This window comes from Syngnathoides biaculeatus, chromosome 9, assembly GCF_019802595.1.
Source record: "Syngnathoides biaculeatus isolate LvHL_M chromosome 9, ASM1980259v1, whole genome shotgun sequence".
Taxonomy (NCBI): domain Eukaryota; kingdom Metazoa; phylum Chordata; class Actinopteri; order Syngnathiformes; family Syngnathidae; genus Syngnathoides; species Syngnathoides biaculeatus.
The window spans coordinates 25027251-25050075 of NC_084648.1; the positions used below are offsets into that span (position 1 = coordinate 25027251).

The 22825-nt window shown below is 40.3% G+C and overlaps 1 protein-coding gene across 8 annotated transcripts in view; it reads right to left on the bottom strand.

The window, feature by feature from the left end:
• The window catches only part of LOC133506017 (E3 ubiquitin-protein ligase DTX1-like), a 59046-nt gene that overhangs the window by 24605 nt on the left and 11616 nt on the right, over window positions 1–22825 (bottom strand). For all 8 annotated transcript variants that reach the window (XR_009796383.1, XR_009796384.1, XM_061829700.1 and 5 more), the window contains 2 exons: window positions 9895–10109; window positions 8908–9791 (listed from right to left, as the gene is read on the bottom strand). Coding sequence is in view for 6 of the 8 variants with exons in the window: in XM_061829700.1 (XP_061685684.1) it covers window positions 8908–9791; window positions 9895–10109 (1099 nt within the window). In the remaining 2 variants the exon portion in view is untranslated. The remainder of the gene's footprint in view (window positions 1–8907; window positions 9792–9894; window positions 10110–22825) is intronic.

Sequence of the window (22825 nt, forward strand, 5' to 3'; positions counted from 1 at the left end):
TTATGGAATGCTCTGTGGAAGAGATAGGAACTGAAGAGGAGGAATTTTATTATTCTTCCCATGTTCGAAAAACATCCCATGTATTTGCGATTCTAATTCAACCCCATGCGTATGTTCGAACTGGATTTGATTGATTTGATGAATGCCACACAAGAACAGGAATTGGTGCAACCTGACCAAGTGGAACTTCGCCCCCAAAACACAGACCGTTGTTGCCTCAAGAAATCTATGTACACTTTGTTGACGAAATGATTTAATTCAAACACATTTAAACGTCTGATGCTGCTTGCACATAACAGTGAATTGTTTGTTGTTGGTGTTGTTGCACTAGCGACTGAGTCAGCTTAAAACAAAAATCGAAACCTTGGGTATCGTTCTGTGATTAAAGATCACATCTATAGTACGCTCTGAGTTGGACAGTACAGTACACTTACATTTAGCCAGTGATTATTATTAAAACTAAATCATCAGTAGTTGTAGGAAATAGCCAAACGTAGAAATATGTAATTTGTATTTGTATTAGAAGGATATAAGGGGCAAGTTATAAAGTTGACATTGTCCATTTCTTAATTGTTGTCAAGGTAGCTTTCCATACATTCAAGTATGTCATATTTTCACTCTTTAGTCAGAAGATAATGAATGAATAAATGATAGGGCTATACGTGGCATTATTTCATCCTTATCTTGGCGAGCAAATGATAGTAATGAAATACAACTATGTGCTTAAAACAAAACAAATAAAATTATTTTTATTGATTACATTTTTTACCCAGGTGTAAATATGGAAATTGCCACCCAATGCCATCCCAGAGAGAATGCCGCTGTTGTCAGGAAATTCCAGAAATCGCCCGGTAGTTGGATGGAACCGCCTTGGCTTGCATTGTTAACCACGAAGGCTTTCACCCAGTCTGCCTAAACCCATTTGTATTGGAGACAGCCTGGCATGTCTTTCAATACCATTATGACAGAAACGCCTTCACAGGAGAAGGACATCAAAGAAATCGCCACGTGGCGTACAGACAGTTGTTGAGGTGGTGTTGGGGGTCTCTCGCCAAGAGCAACAGGGTTGTTATACCATCATGTGCTGTGCAGAGAAGCCGAGCAGAATTTCCACCCCCAGGACTTGAAGATGATGCCGTGTTCACAGGATTTATGCCCAGCTGATGAATATTACTCTTTTTTTTTGCATGAAAACTAAAGTGTGGGTGTTGATCGTTGACTAATAATTGATGGACATTGCTGTCATTATGTGAGTTTCAACTCTAAAATATATTTTGTTGTTGTGGTGCAAAATTTGCTTTTCAAATTGACTAATTAGAGTAAGCAAAATGTTTGAAAGATTTGTAATATCATCTGTAAGTACCATGGGGCTGAAAAATTTCTAAACCAAGTTATTATTATTTTTTTTTTTTACAAACCACTGAAAATGAAAAGATACTTCAATAAACATTTGTATATGCACATGTTAATATGATATTGTTTCATTCCATAAAATGTCATTGGGAGCTTGAGAGGTCAAACCCAGAGTATGCCACCTCACCATGGATGTCATATTTACAGAGGTTCACACAAGTTGAGAAAATGATTATAGATCAGACCAGAATAATGCAGCTTCTTCAAATTTGTATTTTTTTTTTTTATTTTCACAACATATCATTTCAACAGCTTTGATTTGAAAATCTTGATAAATGATCCTAAATAGCCAAGTCTTTCCTTGGTTTTGTGTACTGACTGCTGAGAGGTGGTGGTGCTTGGGCGTCAGCAGAGGAAGTCGTTAGCTCCGCATCCACATAGAGGGTCCGGAGGTCTTCTAACAGGCGTTCCACATACCCTGAAACATGGAAATTACATTACTTCATACATATGCAGATACTGCTGTCCTGGTTTACTCCTTCATCCTATAGGCATAGTATTTTTTAACATGGATTTGGAAACCATACCACACCAACAATCATATGAGGCATTGAAATTAATTCAAATTCAGATTTGTAAAATTTATCTGACCTCCCTATTCACAGATCTGAGGACTACATGTACAAGAAAACTGTAACAGCATGGATTATTAAATTTACTCTTAACCTTTCTTGTTTTTCAGGAGATCGTCTTTTACGTTTGGAGTTACAATTCTCTTTGGTGAAAGACAAGGTGTATAGTTGGAGAGGGACGAAGTAGTAACCTTGGCCTTTTGCAAGATAAAACAAAAAGCATTTCATTCATATTTTCAATTTGAAATATTCTGTCAGATCAGAGTACTGTCCATTGTTTCTAGTGCATTCTTCGCGTTATTTACATGGATTTAGCCCGTATTTTAAATAATGCATCTAACACTTGAGCACAAACCACCGTAGTCGACTTTGAGGAAGATGTCAGCGTCAACAGTACACTAACTTTATACAGTGTACAAATCCGCCACCTCCTAAACATCACATGGATACGGATTAGCTGACACACACAGACATATATATATATCAGTATTGTACTTACATTCAAAACGAGGTAGATATTTGTCTATAGTAAACAATTGAACACGTATGTACTTACTTGCTACCGAAGCCAAGTGAATGCTGCCCCGGATTTTCAAAGCAGTCCTCCGTGAAATGCTTGGAACATATTACTGTCCACTTTGATTTGTAAGTCCAATGCACCCGCTTTGTCTTCACAAACCTGGTCCATAACCTGCCTAATTGTTCATCTTTCGGCTATTCATGTAAGCTGAAGACGTTGGCGTTTGATGCAGAACAGCCGTATGCAACACACTTCCTCATTATCTTTGGTAGCTTTTTTTACTCTCTGGCTAAATGTTGTCATGATTTGACGCCATATTCTGGAAAGAACCAGAACTTGCTGAATCCAAGCGACATTTTGAACAAAGTCTTGAGACTGACTTTGACCCAAATTTATTTAATTTCTGTTGTGTTGGGAATTTTTTATATATTTTTTAATGAAATTTTAGCTAAATTTGTATGATAGACAAATCAAATACATTTCCTCTGAATTACACCTTTAAGTGTATAGCAAAATTAAGATAAGGCCTAAGTAGCTAAGTGAAATGAAGGAAACAAACGTCTTGCAATTAAATTCAGAGATAGAGTGTAAAGAAGAGAGTAGGTGAGCGAAGTGACTGAGAAACCTCCTCTACAAACATTCTCCATCTGCCTCCACCCTCGAACTCTGCCAGTACCTTCTGGTACCATAAGACGTCTAATTTCCAAGGTAAGTACACTTATAAAAGCAGTCCCCCCCCCCCCCCCCCCCCCACAAATACAGTTTTCTTTTTCAAAGACATCTCAAAAATAAAAAAGGGGTGGAATTTGGGGGGCTGGAACGGATTAATTGCATTAACATTCATTTGAATGGGGAAATTCGCTTTGAAATAAGAGCAACACGAGGTAGTAGCTCAGTCACAGGAAGAATTAAACTCGGATCTCAAGGTACCTCTGCAGTATGAAAGCATTGTTTAGATCAGTAGTCCCCAAATCCCAGCCCGAGGGCCAGAGCAAGCCCACCCTCACATTTGGTCCGGCCCCCCTGAACAATACCACAGAGTATTTTGATTTATTTTTCATCTACGGGTATTTGTATTTGATGATAAAGTTGGTCTTATGGAATAAAATGTTCCTTAGTTATTAACTATTTTCATTATTAACTATTAGTAACTATTTCAGAAACATATAATGTGACATTTGTTCCACCCTTCTGCGGTTTGTGTCTTTATCTGGCAATCCCCTGGAAAAAAACCTAAACCCGACCCTGTCAAAGAGAACGGAATCATGGCGGAATGTTAAGGTAAAAGAAAAATTGATTCAGGATGCAAGTATTTAACCAATGTTGACATTTTTTTTTTATTCAGTGCAAAGAAAAGTCTATGTCATCTGTCAAGAGGCGGTGGTGGTATTCAAAGGATACAATCTGTGGAGACAATATGAATCCCATTACAAAAACAAGTACGATAGTTTACACGGCCAAATGCGAGCAGACAAACTGTCAAAGCTAAAAAGTAGAATGTTAGCTCAGCAACATACATTTGTACACCAAGCTCAGCTGAACCAGTCATCTGTTCAGGCTAGCGTTCGGGTTGCTCAACTGATCACAAGCAGCGGTAAACCTTTCACAGATGGAGTTTGTCAAGAAATGCATGAATGAGGTGTGTCCCGAGAAGAAAGATATCTTTAATACCGCGAGTCTATCAGCGAGTACAACCACCAGACGTATTGAAGAAAATGCGGGTAACATATATGCCCAGCTGCAGCAGAAGATTAAATAATTTGAATTTTTCTCATTGTCACTGGATGAGAGCACAGACGTGCAGGACACATCATAACTCCTCATTTTTATTCGTGGAATTAGTGCAAACTTTGAGATGTGCGAGGAGCTGGCAGCCCTCCAAAGTCTGAAAGGGACTGCGATAGGGGAGGAGATTTTCAGTAAAATGCACCAAACTATGGAAGAGTTAGACCTGAATTGGTCAAAGCTGGCCAGCACCACAACTGACGTAGCTCTGACTAAGGTGGGTGTGTCTCGGGGTCTAAAAGGACGCGTGAACTGGGAGATAGAAGAACGGGGTTTCAACGCCCCATTAAAAATCCACTGCCTAATTCACCGTCAAGCACTGTGCTGCAAAGTATTGAGGTGGGATTCTGTCATGAAGGTTGAAGTGTCGTGGATAAACTTTATCAGAGCAAAGGGACTTAAACACAGGTAGTTCTAAGAGTTCCTATCTTAACTGGAATCTGTGCACGGCAATGTGCTGTACTACGCAGAGGTCTGATGGTTGAGCAGGGGTAGAGTTTTGAGGGCGTTTACGAGCTGCTACCTGAAATTAACGCATTTCTTCATTCACAAAACAGTGCCAGAGCTGATCGACCCAGATTGGAAATGGCCCCATTTTGAACAGACATGACGGAAATGCTGAACTGCTTTACCATGCAGCTATGAGGCTAAGGTAAACTCATTTGCGACATGTATTTCCACATAAAAGCATTCAGGGTTCATACTCAAGTCTGACCAAAAAAATTTAAGGGCTTTTTTTAGGGGCATTCTTAGGGGCTGACACGAAAAATTTAGGGCTGACACGGAAAAAATTTAGGGCCGACACGAAAAATTTAGGGCCATCGTGGGAAATCAAGAGTAAGGAAAAAACACTCACTCAATGGTGCCATCAACCGTTCTTGGTTCATCAAATGTTCCAGTATCTCAGTACCTATGACAGTGATCACCTGTCGCCCCTTGTGGTAGTTCTCATTGATATGACCATTTTCAACGTCTTCACATAACAGTATACAGAAAAACAGATTCTAACTACAATTGCAACTATACACACAAATGTCTTCTACTGATGTCGGTTTCAGCACCCCTACTCTAGCTCCTTGAGCCTTCCCAGTGCCTCCTCTATTTGTTGCTGCAGAGGTGCCAAAGTGGCTCTCTTGTCAGTCTCTATTCTGGCTTTTTTGGCTTTGAGGCAGTAGAGATGAAAAGTGGGCAACGATGCCAAATGTAGCCAGGTACGAAGTCTTCCCTTCCCCACAGTGGTAGTTTTTAGCAATGTCACTGTCTGGGAAGATGACAAGATGGCGACTAGTTGTCAACACGGTGACTTCCGTTGACAATTTCCGGCTGTTTTGGAGACCAGACGGATCGCTATTTTTTTTTTAAATAAAAGACAAATTTATTTTTAGGGAGAATTTTGGCGGTAGAGGTCCTCCCTTTGATTTTTTTTTAATTTAAGGCCTTTTTAGGGGCTTGACCGGTTTTCGCGGATTTTAAGGACTTTTAGAAGCCCCTAAATGCACCTTCGAAAATTTAGGGGTTTTTAGGGACTTTTAGGGCCGGGTGCGAACCCTTGCATTTGATGTGAAACTTGAGTTGCTTTTGGCACAACTGAAAAAAGCACAGCTTCATCACAAAACCTCTCTGCAGAAAACCAAGCAGCCCCATTTCCACCTGAAAAGTACGTGGAAGCACTGCAAATGCTGAAGGTGGAGCCTTTATTATCAGTTTGAGCTGGCTGAGTTAAAGAACTGTGATGTTTTGAAAAACGCATTCAAGCCCAGTACTTTCATTAACTTCTATGCCACTCTCCAAAACAACACGAACCCTAACATCAGAAAACATGCAATGAAGATATCCACGCTTTTTGCCACCACGTATATCTGCGAGCAAATCTTTTTATGCATGGAACTGCTGAAAAGCCCAATGGGCTCAAGACTGACATCAGTGTTTGAGACTGGCAATGACTAAAATGGAACTTGACATTCAACTTCTCGTCAGCCAGATGCATGCCCACAGTTCATAATGATGAACATATAAAGGTGAACTAAATTTTCTGACTTTAATGAGTCATTCTGAGCATACAGTGCCTTGTGAAAGTATTCGCCCCCCTTGAACTTTTCAACCTTTTGCCACATTTCAGGCTTCAAACAAAGATATTTTTTTTTTGACAAGAATTAACAAGTGGGACACAATCGTGAAGTGGAATGAAATTTATTGGATATTTTGGGTATGCATAGGACTCATATTTTTTAACAAATAAAAAGTGGGGCGTGCAATATTATTCGGCCCTTTTGTTTTAAGTGCACTGTCAAACAAGGTGGTGGCAGCCTCGTGGTTTGGGCCTGCTTTTCTTCAGCAGGGACAGCGAAGATGGTTAAAATTGATGGGAAGACGAATGGAGCTAAATACAGGACCATTCTGTCTAGTCTACAAAAGACCTGATACTGGGACGGAGATTTATCTTCCAATAGGACAATGATCCAAAACATAAAGCCAAATCTACAACGGAATGGTTCACAAATAAACGTATCCAGGTGTTAGAATGGCCAAGCCAAAGTCCAGACCTGGATCCAATCAAGAATCTGTGGGCAGAGCTGAAGACTGCTGTTCACAAACGCTCTCCATTCAACCTCACTGAGCATGAGATGTTTTGCAAGGAAGAATGGGCAAGAATTTCAGTCTCTCGGTGTGCAAAACTGATAGACATACACCAAGGGACTTGCAGCTGTAATTGCATCAAAAGGTGGCGCTACAAAGTATTAATGCAATGGGGCCGAATAATATTGCTCACACCACTTTTCAAGTTTTTTTTTGTTAAAAAAAGTTTAGAATAGCAGAATTTTGTTCCACTTCACAATTGTGTCCCACTTGTTGATTCTTGACAAAAAAATTTATTTTATATCTTTGGGTTTGAAGCCTGAAATGTGGCGAAAGGTTGAAAAGTTCAAGGGGGCTGAATACTTTCACAAGGCACTGGATATAGATCTAATCAAATTAAGATCTCATGGGATAAAATCCATCACCAAAACCATCTGGGAGTGGTACTGGTTGTGCTAAGTAGGTGCTGTATCACCGGGGTCAGTTTGGTGGTTTTCACAGGGACGTTGATGACAGAGAGCTGCAAACAGCGATTTCTGCAAGCCTACTGGAACCTAAAAGAATTATGAGGAAGGAACACAGTAACTTCGAAAGAGTGCTCATATGAGTCATTTGAATAAAATATTTTGCTCTAACAAATAAGCTAAAATTGAACCTGTTAAGATTGTGCACAGCTGTTTCTTTTTCCTGTGAAAACACAAAAGGTTATTTGATTATTATTTATTTCATAAATAGTGAAATTTATTTCCTGGCTTTTTTCTGTGAAGAACCCAAAGATGTTTATTTAGTTATTATTTATTTCATTAATAGTGTTATTATTTATTTCTTGACTTTTGTTTTGTGAAGAATCCAGAAAGTTTATTTGATTTTGTGTGGGTTTCTGGAAAACAATCAATTTTGACGTTTCTGTAATCCTGCAGTCATACTTTGTGTTCCAAACTGGACCCCATCGGAGAAGCGAAAAGTTACGTGGCCCTAACAGGAGAATTTTAGGAACCACTAACATTAGATATTTGCGCATCACCAAAGTAAAAAAAATAAAAATAGCATCAAAGTAAAAGTTCTGCTTGAAATGCATTCTTTCACAAAAAAAAAAAACTTTCCTAACAGTTTTTCTTCTAAAGGAGTATTTTCAAGAAACTTACCAATGTTCAACTGCTACTTACTAAAGAATGGCAAAAGGTAGAAATGTACTTTTTTCGATGAAAGAAGAGGGTTAAATGTTTCTTTTGGTAGATTCCATGTTTATATAGCTATTGAACCAAGTTTTCTGTAGGCCTTCAAAATCAGTCAAAATGGTAAAAAATGTCTGTTACCTGGTCTCCCTATTTGTGGAACATGCCTGGCATTAAATGAGTTAATAAGGGAAAAAAATAAATTTTAATGATTTTGGCAAATAGCTGGAGTACAACAAAAGAGGAAAAATTTATGTGGGTCTGATTATTTTTCGTGCCTGCTGTATCTCTGCCAATGTGCAAAAAATGTGTTCATCAATTCAAGGAAAACGGCAAAACTAAAAGACGTAACTTGACTTGATATGGCTCAGTCACGCTATGACATCGGACGAGGCAGTTACGCTAGTGAACACACACATACACACAAAACGATCTGGCAACAAGTGGCATGAAAAACAACGCTTGAATGCACAACGTAATCAGCGCAAGAAAGGAACTGGCACACGGCCATGCCGCCGCCCACCGTGGCTGCTGTCAAACACCCGACATAACTGTGCTTCTGCATATGCGAGCGTGGGGCACGCTGCTAAAGCGTGCACCTCACATATCTATTACTTAAGTGTAAAAATGTTTCGGTAAGTGTCAATTTTTAGGGTTGGTCGAGAAATCAGAACCACAAGCTTTTTTTTTTTTAATGCCTTGATTCTATTTGATGGTGGCAACTGGGGTTTATGAAAGCAAGTGGACACTACAAGTGCAAAGATGGGTATGCATAGGACTCATATTTGGATGCTACAAACATTTCAGGTAAATAAACATTATATAAAGGTTATCGATTTGAAATGTGCATGCTTTCTTCACTCACCCTGACGCAATAAGTGCTCTTGACTGGGCCATTGCAATCCTTTGCAATGCTGGTCTACTCAGTCCAGCTAAACTTGATCTCTGCGGTACTGGGGCATGGCACACTTTGGATGCAGACAATGGTGCATGTTGTGGCTTCATTACTGCTGGCGACGAAGATGATACAGGGGATGGGTGTGTGTTCACGGTACTAGCTGGGGTAATTAATGTGGCAGTTGGCACTGATTCTTTGGCTGAAGATGAAGAATGTTTGGCTGGAATGGACGGAGGATTATCAATCATATTGGATGATGGCAGCTGAGGGGGCGGGAGTGATGGAGGAGGTGGTCTGGAGGATGAGGAGATACCAAGAGTAGAGGTCCCGGTGGTGAGGGCAGCTAGTGATTGAGCAAAGAGCTGGGCATTCCTTCTTGGAGATGCAGTGTTTTTAGAGATAGCGAGGCCATGTGGCAGCATCTGATAGGTGCTGCAGTTGGACTTCATGGCCTGCCCTCTCCCCAGTGTGGTTGATTGAGGTGGATCCAAAGGTTTTGAGCCGGTGGGCGTTGAGGTCTTAAGATGCTGTATGGTTAGTGAGTGTCTACCTAGAGTTTGTATCCCTGTTCCTGAGCCTCCTGTGTTTGTTTTCCCACTAAAGACAAGCATGCATTGCTGGCAGGAGCAAGGGTGGCCCAGTCCCATAGTCATTATCCCCCCGTTCGAGTAGACAGAGCCCCCAGTTCCCATGCTAGCCCCTGATATTCCGACACCTAGCAGGGCACCTGTCAATCCTCCTTCTACACCTCCAGTTCCTACTTTTAGCAACGGAAGAGGTCCAGACACCAGAGGATAGGCCATATCAGAACGTCGCTGAATTCTTCGACACCTCTGGCTCTGTCTATTCACCTATAGGCCAGATAAAAAAAAGCTCAAAACATTGTCAATTTTGTTTTTTCAAATCTTCCCACAATGACTAAAATCTGAACAACACAAAAAAATACAATCACACCTGTGTCATGTTCTGAAAATCAATGAGGTAGCAGAAACCGAGGGGTGTCAAGTCAAGGGATGGCTGCTGGCGGCTATGAGCATTCTCAATGGCGATAGCCACCTCAATGTCATAAGGTGTCCATGAACCTGCATCATTTTCCCACTCCCACTGCCAGCCTTGTCTTAGAGCTGAAGCTGGGTCATAAAAACTTCTCCTCACTGGACGGATAGTTCCTGAGATCAATAGAGAAGGAAAAGTTAATTTGAGTATTTGTTAATCTCCACATATGTTGAGTATAAGTGAATTTTTCTCACATTTGCGTAAACTGCTGCATATGTTTTTGTTGCACATGTCAAGTAGGTTGCCAGGCCACGAATAGCAATGGAGCGAATTGATAGTAATTGGCTTGTGTGGCTCAGGTTCATGTGTTGAGCTGAGTCCTAGAACCAAATCTCAAATTGAACACCAGATGTCGCCCAACCAAATTATACTTGATCGGGTCACCAGCACGGCAAAGATCTCTCTGATAGATGTAGCCTTCCCACTTACCATCTCACCGCATTGCATACATATACCAAAGTCAGTAACCTTAAAAACCTAATTATTTTTATATCATTGTATTACATACGTATGCCAAAGTAAGCAACCTTAAAAACCCAATTATTGTCATATCTTTGTATTCACATCTTGTTTTTGACATAAAGACATCAACAGGATGTGTTTCAGCAGCTGTTCACACCCTGCGGTTTCCATCAGTTTTTCAACGGCAAAGCACACCTGCCTGCAAGTAACAAACAGGATATTTGCCACATCACTGGGTTGCTGAACAGGAAGCCTGTGACACCCTTGAGTTACCACACAGGATGTTTGCAAGCAACTAATCTTAACTGTTTTTCCATTGAACCTTTCGTAAATAATATGATGCTTTGAAACTGCTTTGTGAAACGAATATAACCTGTGTATGACTCTCTCTCAGACAAGGCAACACATGATGTGCAACCAACGAGAACAAGCCTGAGAATGCATGAAAGAATTGTATTCACAAGAATGTTGATACATTTATGCTATTGCTTAAAAACGAGAGTGAAACTGAACGCACGTTTGTGGTTACATTTACAGGAATCCACCTGTTGATTAAAGCGGAAATGACAATTGAGTTTGTGGGCGCCTGGCCCTAATTTGAGTGAGCTAAGAGGGGCGAGACAAGTCAACCCAGGGATGGCGAAAGGTGCCTGACAGAATAACAAAGGGGGTACTTCCCACTGGGCGTATGTAAAGCCAAAACCTTCCAGAATGTTCCACCCAAAAGCTATAAAAGCCTTGGATATGGAAGTCCGAGACTCTTTGTTCGTTTTACACTGACAAAGAAATGGGCCTTTCTGCAGGGGGTAATAGTTGTATGGCAAGCTGGCGGGTAAAAGTCTTTTTGACTACTCCATCTAAGATTGGAAGAGAGTAAAACAACTACTATAATAAGGTAATGGCAGAATAATACCAGCGATATTACGTGGTTTCCTAAGAAGGGCAAGTTGGCTTGACAATTTATCTTTAATCCTAAAATTACTTATTACTAAATTAGTCTTTGAGCTTCGTAGGACTTGATCACCCCTAACAGGGTCACTCAAAAATGTCTATTTTCCAGAATTTCTAATGCTTTTGATCTTACTTCATTTTTATTACTTTTTACTACTTTTACCATTTATCTCCCCCAACTTACCATCAGTATTATCATTTTAATAATTGTTCCTTTTATTGATATATGTTCAATTAACATCGAACTTTGCCTTAACATTGCAACCCTACCCCGCGACTGGCGGGAGTAACTATCGAGTAATGAATGTTATATGAACGATTTTTATCATTTTATTAAATACCTAAAATTTCCATTTTCATCTATGTTCGTCTTTCTTATATTGAGTTGTCCCATTATTACCATTCAACCTTATTAAAGATCGATCGTCAACGACATAAACATCATCTGGTCGTGAAATTCTATTTTAATCAGTCACTCATTGATACTGTATGATCCTAACAAGGATTGTTAAATTTACTCGGTCAATGACAAGTGCAATCGATTCATAAGAGATGAAGCTGCTGTAAAAGTGGAGCGATCACTTTGTCACCCTTTTACTCTGTAAGGTTACTCGTTAAGGGCTGATAAGTGAGGGCAGATCAGATTGGCTCTGCAAAACTAAAGGCAGTTATTTCACCTATGCAAATTCATCCCGACACCGACTTAAGAAGCTCCCGTCCTCCTGCACGCACGGCGTTAAGAGTCGGCTGGGGTAAAGGGGTAGCTAAACCCTTTAACTGGAGAGTTGGCCAGGACATTTCTCCTGATTAGTCCTGCGGATAAGCGGAATCTGACACACACAACATAGATAAGCAGATCACAAGCACAAGTCTTGTGTCCTATCTTCTTCATGGTCATGTTTTGTCTGCTGCTTTTAAGGCAATGATTCGCAGAGATGTTCAGTTTCAATTTATATGGGCCCTCTTACAGTGACAAAACAAGCAATCCTTTTTTTCCCGGTAAAAAATTCTCACGGACGCTCCTATAACTAGCACTATCTACTTCTACACAAGGTCGCTCCGTCTTCATCTTCTTCTATGCTTTTGAGGTAGTGTCTTCAACTTCTACACGCGGGAGGTATCTGCGCATGTCCAAACCTACTGCATTATAGGGAACATCTTTTAACCATTTTTGTTGCACGTTTAAAACTTAATGTTTTTTGCCGGTGAAAAAATTCCTACTGGATGCAGACTGTAACTACCGTCATCTTCTACGCTGGAGGTAGCACTGGTTCACGGAATAGGTCCATTGACTGCCAGTCGGGGAACTGGCAGTCATAGTAACAGTTAGTTAGTTACAAGGCAGTGCTCCTGAGCCCAAAACCGCCAGGCTGGATGGCTCCTTGGTTTTGGGGCTCCCCTCTCATGGCCCATGCCTGCGCCCTGGGTCCCCCTCTTGTCAGGTGCCCCTGTCCACTGTCCTTTTCCAACAAATATGGGACATTTCCCCATCCTCAGGCTGGGCGGAGACCGGCCAGATCGTGGCTCTAGCAAGGTGTGGGGGTGGGGGTAGGGGTATCTGTTGTCCTGAGGGTGAGGTGGGGGGTGTTGCGGGGCTTATGGGGTAGCGGTGGTGGGGAGGGCACCTCGGAAAGTGCCGGTTGACCACCCTGGGTTCTTCGGCATGGTACATGTCCTGTCCACCAGGTTGCTCTCGGGTGGACCCCTGGTCCCAGTCCTGTCCTTGATGTATTGGGTGGGGGTCCTTAGCCTCAGCATTGCAGCAACAACAAATAATAGGACTTTTCTGTCAGTCTTTTTGCATGTACAACGGTCTGAATTCAATTGTGTGTCCGTAGGCACACACCCGTGGTATTCTTTCATTGGGTGTGGGACCTCTCACTTTTTACAACAAATAATTCAAGTTTACGCAAATTGCTTATGTATCCCCCTTCTTATATTCTCGCATGATAGACTTCCATTATTCACTTTGTCAGTCCTGCCATATTTCAGTTGTACAGTAAAGCTGGGTTCACGATCCTCGTCTTGCGTGGTTCTTGTCCTGTCCAGTCTTGTCTCATCCTTCCTTGAAAGGGTGTAGCGGTACAATCTAATGTTTCCTGTTGTGCATCAGTGATGATTTACTTTTCTCATTCTATTTAGAATTACCGCTTTGTCTCTTTCTCCCACCTCTAGAAATTTTGTTTTTTCAGTCTGAGTGAAACTGTGAATCAGTAGCCATGCTAATGTCTGATATTCCTTGTTCAATACTTGAAGGTCTGATAATTTGTTTTCAATTTTAGTTTAAAGTCCAATAGACACCAAAAGCATGATTTTTAGTTTGTTTTTAATTTAAAAAAAAGTCTGTTTTTTCATCACACTCAGGCAGGTTTGTGTTTTTATACCAGTTTTACCTGCGGGAAGGTAACTCTTTGTTCCTTCGTGTTAGCCAAAATGCCGGCTCTTTGCATTGCTGGATATTGCTCGAAAACTCGGGAGGATGGAATCACTCTTCACACTTTTCCAAAATACCCGGTTCATCGTGAAAAATGGATTGCATAGGTGCAAATGACAGGAGCTTCGCGGGTTCCAAATGACAGATCCAGTAGGTGTTTATAGAGCTACTAAAAAAATAAATTGTTTGTGGGACGTCGTGATCCTTCTTTCAGTGAGCGACGACAACGCCCGCGGCCGGGCCGGGGTGGCTTATCGCGGTGCCTGGCCAGGGTGGCTCATTGTGGCCCCGGGCCGTGGTGGCTCATTGCAGCTGGACGACTTTACAGCGTTGTCGTCGCTTGTGGCAGAGTACGCTACATACTGTTATACATACAGTCAGGGAGTCTGTTGTTAGTTAGAAGTGAGCCACATATCTAAATATGGCTCGAAACAATAGGGTAATATTGCCCTGGTCACTTCACTCGATTGTGAGATGTTCTCTTCTTCGAAAAGAGCTTCCGTGTCAGAAGGGGCGTGGGAAAAATCCGAAAATCTCTGTTGTTCATCTTCAATATCAGGTGGCACAGCGTCTTCTCAACGGCGAACGTACCAGTGTGAAAGCTGCAAATGACGTAGCCTGGGTTCATACTCAGTCTGACCAAAAAAATTTAAGGGCTTTTTAGGGTCATTCTTAGGGACTGACACGAAAAATTTAGGGCCGACACGGAAAAAAATGTAGGGCCATCGTGGGAAATCAAGAGTATGGAAAAAAGACTCACCCAATGGTGCCATCAACCGTTCTTGGTTCATCAAATGTTCCAGTACCTCAGTACCTGTGACAGTAATCACCGGCCAACCCCTGTGGTAGTTCTCATTGATATGACCCTTGTCAATGTCTTCATAACAGTATACAGAAAAACAGATTCTAACTACAATTGCAACTATATACACAAATGTCTTCTACTAATGTCTGTTTCAGCACCCCTACTCTAGCTCCTTGAGCCTACCCAGTGCCTCCTCCATTTGTTGCTGCAGAGGTGCCAAAGTGGCTGTCTTGTCCTTTGCTCTGCCTCTGAGTGCATTGGCCTCGGTGATAAACCTCAGATTCCTCTTTTCTTCTGCCTCCTCACACAGCCTGTCAGCCTTCTCAATAAGCGTTGATATGTCAGTCTCTATTCTGTCTTTTTTGGCTTTGAGGCAGTAGAGATGAAAAGTGGGCAGCGATGCCAAATGTAGCCAGGTACGAAGTCTTCCTTTCCCCACAGTGGTAGTTTTTAGCAATGTCACTGGCTGGGAACATGACTGCAAACATTTTCGAATTTTTTTGCAAGATTTGTAACTGTAATGGCTGCAGATCACTTTTAAAGTCCACACGATCGCTGCCTTTAACGAGTCCGTCTTCGTGTATTGAACTACGTTCATAAAGCCTGAATTCTGGCTGGTTGAAGTCGATGACTGGACAACTGTAGGTACGCATGCACTGCCAGTACCACTGCCTGAAGTTGATGCTTCACTATCTTGATATTTTAGAAACAGATTCATACCAACGGAAGATGAGAGTCTTCGCCAAATCAGCGTGTCTCCTGTTTTTCCGGTGCGACTGCAGCACTTTTACGCCCATCTTTTCAAGCTGCTTGCACAGATGGCAGTAAAACATGTGCCGATCTTTTGGATCTCGGTGAACCCAGCTCCCAAACTCCCAAACAAATGCACTTCCCCATGATACAAGTTGGATCGATGAAAGAACTACGCTCCTTCTTAACGAAGACGAAGTGAAATGCCTACTCACGGAAACAAACAATGGAATATCAACAAGATGGCGACTCGTTGTCAACACTGTGACTTCCGTTGACAATTTCCGGCTGTTTTGGACGCCAGACGGATCGCAATTTTTTTTTTAATAAAAAATTATTATTAATTTTTTATTATTTATTTATTTATGGGGGAGAATTTTTAGAGGTCCTCCCTTTGATTTTGTTTTATTTAAGGCCTTTTTAGGGGCTTGACCGGTTTTCGCAGATTTTTAAAGACGTTTAGGAGCCCCTAAATGCACCTTCGAAAATTTAGGGTTTTTTAGGGACTTTTAGGGCCGCGTGCGAACCCTGCGTAGCAGGCAATATGGCTACCACTTCGATGTCGAGTGAGACTTCCGCAACTTTGCACATGAATGACACACTCTCCGCTCATATATTTTATATTTTCGTATAGACATTGAAGTGAATAGTACATGTATTTTTCATATCAATATCTATTTTACAATGTATATAGGGATGTCAGTTGACCTTTAAATATGAGCATATTTATATTTTCATATAGACATTGAAGTGAATAGTATATGTATTTTTCACATCAATATCTATTTTACAATGTATATAGGGATGTCAGTTGACCTTTAATATGGATGTTATATGTGACTGTAGCGCTACAACCTGTGCATTTTCAACAAGTTCCTCTTAATTATATGGGTTAGTGGACCTTGCTATGTTCCAAGCCAGTTGACACAATGCAAGTGTTAGTGGATGCTTCATTATTTAAAAAAAAAAACAAAACATCTGCTTTTCTATATTCACAAGAGCCACATGAAAAGAGGCAAAGAGCCGCTGGTTGGCCACCCCCCCTCGAAAGTTTCGGCATTGGTGAAGTAATTTAATTACAATAAAGTCATTTATTTACAGTAAGTTAGCACCCATAATTTCTGTGGTTTACCTTAGAGATTCGAATAAATGACCTGACTAAAGCATTGCTTTCCAACCTTTATGGAGACAAATCAGTTATTTTACAACAGAAAAAACATCACGGCACACCAACAAACAAAAATGTCACAAAAAGTGGTTACAATAATTCCTGTATGTACTTCTTGCCATGTGAAAGAAGAGCATTCATTTGTTCTGTCACTATGCTTTACTTGCATAACTAGATTGTTACATTATTGACTGCAAATAATACGTTGAGCAATTAAGTTGTTGTATATCAAATATTAGTTCTCTTAGTTCTACCTCTAAATTTCACAAGCTTTGTTATTATATTTCTCCAGGTCATGCTGTTCACTTGTCCCAAGATAGATACGTTATGTATTACTGGCTTCGTGTGTATAAAACTTGGTCCAGCTAAACATAGATAATTGTTTTGTTTTGTCTCTCTCTCTCTCTCACTAATAAAACAAAGGGACATTTAGTCTGACCTTCAGTCAGGGGTGACAACTTGTAAGACTTGTACCTTTTTCCCTCTTTGCAAAAACTCTCTTTTCTTTATTTTTTTAAAATAAAAACCCATAAAGAAAAGTTTGCTTCCTTACTTATGGTTTCAGAAAGAGATTTTGCAAAAACAAAGTACAAAAGTATGTACAGTAAATGAAGAAGTCATTGAAATAGACTACTCAATGTTATGATTGGATTGGTGATCACTCAGTTTTTTAAACTCACTGAATGCCAACAACAATCCTGATTGTGTAAAGCCAACTTTCAACCAGTTTTATATTCAGATGGTGTTAAATTGAGCATTAAAACAGGTTCTCATGCAAGTGTGGCCAGATTTTTTTTTTTTGACCACAGTGAAAAAAAGGTCTCAACAGGGCATGTACTAAGGAGATTGTCATTGTCATGGCTCTTTGCGATTAGAGGAGTTCTCTGCATGTTTAATGCCGTTGTCCATTTGTTATAATGCTGTTTTATGTAAATTAAGTCCCCTAATCCCATAGTTGCGTACACAAACTATAATGTGAATATTAATAGAGACAATGTGCATTTATCTCCCCTTCTGAAGCTTCTTGTTGAGTATTACCAATTTTTAATTTTCTTGCACTTGTCTTCTTTGTGAACCACGGAAATGACCTGTCTAGTTTACAGCACATCGTGCAAGACGGATCAGGGGCAAATGGTCAAGTGGGAGGTGAGAAATACCTGTACCTCTGCAAACCTGCAGTTTGACTATTAAACACTAGGGTGTACCCTAACCTAATTATTTAAATATAATATGGGGGTACACAAATCTTTTTTCTTTCTTTACATAAACCTTAACAGAATGCAAAAGTTTCATATCACAATTTTAAAATGGTCTTCTAAAACACATACTCAAATTTCTTATATTTGTGCAGTTTTCCTACTTGAATGCTTAGGATCAAACAAATGTAAGACAAAATTAAACCCAACAGAATTTTAAATGCTGTTTTTAAATGTTGATTTCATTAATGAAAGAAAAAAATTCAACGTGACCTGGCCCTGTGTGGAAAAAGTAAGTACCCTCTTTGTCGAATCATGTACTAGTTGTGGCTATTAAATTGCAACTTTTGGTTAATTTTCACTGGCATATTGAATAAAGAAATCACTTAAACACAGCCTGTCTGACTAAAATCTAGTCGGACAAAATATCTAAACAAATCTGCAACAAAATGAAAAAAATTCAAGAATAGTCAAGAAATAAAGCAATTAACTATAAATCTGGAAAGGGTGACAAGGAGATTCCAAAAGCTATTATTCCAGTGAACCATTGGGAGTCCCATTTATCCTCGCGTAGAGAAAACCTGGAAGAGTGGTGAACCTTCCCAGGAGTGATCAACCTAACAAATATTTACAGCAGAAGAACAGCAAGGATGCCACAAAGGAACTCAGGACAACTTAAAGAAAAAACAAAAAACAAAAGGTGGAAGAAACGGGGCAAAAATGGCATTGATGACAGAGCTCCAGGGCAAAAACACACCAAAAATAACGCCTTGGCTTGACTTTTGTAAAAAAAATAAAAAAATTCTAAATGGTTCCCAAAACTTATGGGAGAATATTATATGGACTGACAAAATGAAAGTTGAGCTTTTTAGAAGGTTAGATCTGGTGTAAATTTTGCACAGCATTTTAGAAAAACCAAGAGTTAAACATAGTACCGCGAGTGTGATGGCCTTGGGGTGCTTCATGCCCTAGAAATCTTGCTCTAGTTGATTGAACCATGAATTCTATTCTTCCACAGAAAGTTTAATGATCAGTTTGTGATCTCAAGCTTCACTTCTGCACAATGGAAACAATCCAAAACACACTAGCAAGTGAACTTCAGAATGAATGGCTTCTAATAAAACTATATATGGTTTTGACGTGCCCTGGTCAAAGTCCAAACTTGAATTTGATTGAAATTTATTGGCATGACCTTAAAAAGGCCATTCATTCTTGAAAGCCTTCTATTTTTATTGAATTAAAACAATTATGCAAGGAACAGTTGGCCCGGAATACCTACCCAGAGATCTGAAAGACTTAAGACTTAAAATGGTAGGGCAGAGAGAATAACTAGGAAAAGTGGCAGATGTGGGAAAAAAATGGAGAGGTAGGGAACGACAGGGCTGTTCCAAACAGGCAACTGTTATTTCCAGCGTATGTCCAAGTGGGCAAATTTTCCGGAAATATCCAAAAGATGAAAAGCACAAGCCAGTGTGGCGTCTGTGTACTTGTATATTTGTCCGACGGCAGCAGTGGTCGTAAGAAGCACCCGTCAACAGCTATCCTCGTTGTGAAATAACCACTTTTAAACACTCTGCTATTATTGCTCGTACTCCCACTTAGAAATCATGGAGGGGTCTGAAATTTTCACTGAAGTGCATGTCCGCTGTGAGAGAGACAATCTAAAAAGGAAAATCCAGAAATCACCATGTATGAACGATTCATTTGTGTGATACAGCTGCAAAAAGGTATTTGAACACCTGTCTATCAGCTAGAATTCTGACCCTCAAAGACCTTAGTCCACCTTTAAAAGTCCACCTCCACTCAATGTATTATCCTGAATCAGATGCACCTGTGTGAGGTCGTTAGCTGCATCAAGACACCTGTCCACCCCATACAATCAGCAAGACTCGAACTTGTAACATTGCCAAGACCAAAGAGCTGTCCAAAGACACCAGAGAAAAAAAATTGTACACCTCCACACGGCTGGAAAGGGCTACGGAGAAATTGCCAAGCAGCTTGGTGAAAAAAGGTCGACTGTTGGAGCAATCAATAGAAAATGGAAGAAGCTAAACATGATGGTCAATCTAAATTGGAATGGAGCCCCATGCAAGATATCACCTCGTGGGGTCTCAATGATCGTTACAAAGGTGAGGAATCAGCCCAGTACTGCACGACAGGACTTTGTCAATGACCTGAAAAGAGCTGGGACCACCGTTTCCAAGGTGACTGTTGGTAATACACTAAGACTTCATGGTTTGAAATCATGCATTGCCCAGAAGGTTCCCTGTTTAAACCAGCACATGTCAAGGCCTGTCTTAAGTTCGCCAATGACCATTTGAATGATACAGAGGAGACATGGGAGAAGGTTTTGTGGTCAAATGCGACCAAAATGAAACATTTTGGTCATAATTCCACTAACCGTGTTTGGAGGAAGACGAATGATGAGTTCCATCTCAAGAATACCATCCCTACTGTGAAGCATGGGGGTGATAGCATCATGCTTTGGGGTGTTTTTCTGCAAAACATTACGGTCAATCTCCTTCAGAGTGGAACCATGTAACCATGCAAGATATCACCTTGTGTGGTCTCAATGATCCTTAGAAAGGTGAGGAATCAACCCAAGACTACACGACAGGACTTGGTCAATGATCTGAAAAGAGCTGAGACCACCGTTTCTAAGGTGACTGTTGGGAATACACTAAGACATCACGGTTTGAAATCATTCATGTCATGGAAGGTCCCCCTGCTTAAACCAGCACATGTCAAGGCCCGTCTTAAGTTTGCCAGTGAAAGTCTTTGGAGGGAGCTGAAACTCCGTGTTTCAGAGCGACAACCCAGAGACCTGTCTGATCTAAAGATCTTTGTGGAGGAGTGGGCCAAAATCTCTCCTGCAGTGTGTGCAAACCTGGTGAACAACTACAGAAACCATTTGACTTATGTCATTGCAAACAAAGGCTACTGTACTAAATATTAACATTGGTTTTCTCAGGTGTTCAAATACTTATTTGCAGCTGTATCACACAAGAAAATTGTTAAAAAAAAAAAAAAAAAAATCATACAATGCGATTTCTGGATTTTTCTTTTCAGATTATCTCTCTCACAGTGGACATGCGCCTACAATGAAAACTCCAGACCCCTCCATGATTTCTATGTGGGAGAACTTGCAATATAGTAGGGTGTTCAAATACCTATTTTCTTCATTGTAAGTAACAAAGTACATAAGAAAGAAAAATAATGAGAATAAAGAATAAAGAAAGAATAACCAAATTCAAAATATATAGACATATCACACTCAGGAAAAGAAAGATAGAAAGAAACTTTCTGTTGTAATATAACTAAGCAATACTTCAAAACATGTTGAAACAGAAAATACAGAAATAAAAACACAGAAAAATACATTGTAGAGCTGAAGCATCAAACAACTTAACACTCTGGAAAGTGCATCAGCATAAAACATTGTCTTGACCTTTAATGTGCTTGATCACAAGATTGAATCCTTGCAAACTCAAACTCCACCTCATGAGTCTCTTAATATTTGTCTTCATTTTGTGATGAAAAGTCATGGGATTGTGATCAGGAAAGGCCTCAATAGGAAATGTTGTAGTCCCTAAGTACACTTCAAAATGCTGCGAAGCCAATAAAAGACTTAAAAGAATTTCTTTGGTGTTTAGCAAACATTTTAGAAAAGTAACATACTGGATGATCAAGACTGCAATCATCCTCTTGCATCATGACACCACCTGCACCTACATCACTTGCATCAATTTGCTTTTAAATACTTTCATAGTTTGGTGCCTGTAACACTAGAGAATTCATGAGTATGGCTTTAACCCTTTCAAATACAGCTTGACAACTGCCATCCAACCGAAATCTAACCCTTTTCCCCAAAAGATTAATAAGTGGAGATACAACGTCAGAGAAATGTTGGAAAAATTTCCTGTAACTGGGTTCATACTCAGTCTGACCAAAAAATTTTAAGGGCTTTTTAGGGGGATTCTTAGGGGCGGAGACGAAAAAGTCAGGGCTGACACGGAAAAAATTTCGGGCCGACACGAAAAAAATGTTGGGCCATCGTGGGAAATCAAGAGTCAGGAAAAAAGACTCACCCAATGGTGCCATCAACCGTTCTTGGTTCATCAAATGTTCCAGTATCTCAGTACCTGTGACAGTGATCACCTGTCACCCCTTGTGGTAGTTCTCATTGATATGACCATTGTCAACGTCTTCACATAACAGTATACAGAAAAACAGATTCTAACTACAATTGCAACTATATACACAAATGTCTTCTACTGATGTCGGTTTCAGCAACCCTACTCTAGCTCCTTGAGCCTACCCAGTGCCTCCTCTATTTGTTGCTGCAGAGGTGCCAAAGTGGCTGTCTTGTCCTTTGCTCTGCCTCTGAGTGCATTGGCCTCGGTGATAAACCTCAGATTCCTCTTTTCTTCTGCCTCCTCACACAGCCTGTCAGCCTTCTCAATAAGCGTTGATATGTCAGTCTCTATTCTGGCTTTTTTGGCTTTGAGGCAGTAGAGATAAAAAGTGGGCAGCGATGCCAAATGTAGCCAGGTACGAAGTCTTCCCTTCCTCACAGTGGTAGTTTTTAGCAATGTCACTGTCTGGGAACATGACTGCAAACACTTTCGAATTATTTTCACAAGATTTGTAACTGTAATGGCTGCAGATCACTTTTAAAGTCCACATGATCTCTGCCTTTAACGAGTCCGTCTTCGTGTATTGAACTACGTTCATAAAGCCTGACTTCTGGCTGGACAACCGTAGGTGCGCATTAGGGATCACAACCGGTTACAAATAACCGGACTTTAGAAATCGGTTAAAATTTCCAATCATTTCTTCTGGTTCCAGTACTCCACATTGCGCTATTTTTTTAATTTCCACTTTTTTCAAGTTTCGCTGTTAGAGTAAAGTTGGACTCAAAAGAACATTCAGTTAAATCAAAGAAACATCAAACATGGCATCGAGGAAATGCTCGGTATACTTTCATGCCCTTTCTGAAAGTCTGAAAGAAGAATGTCAACATTTAAACATTTTTACAAAAAAAATGAAAATTTAACTTACAC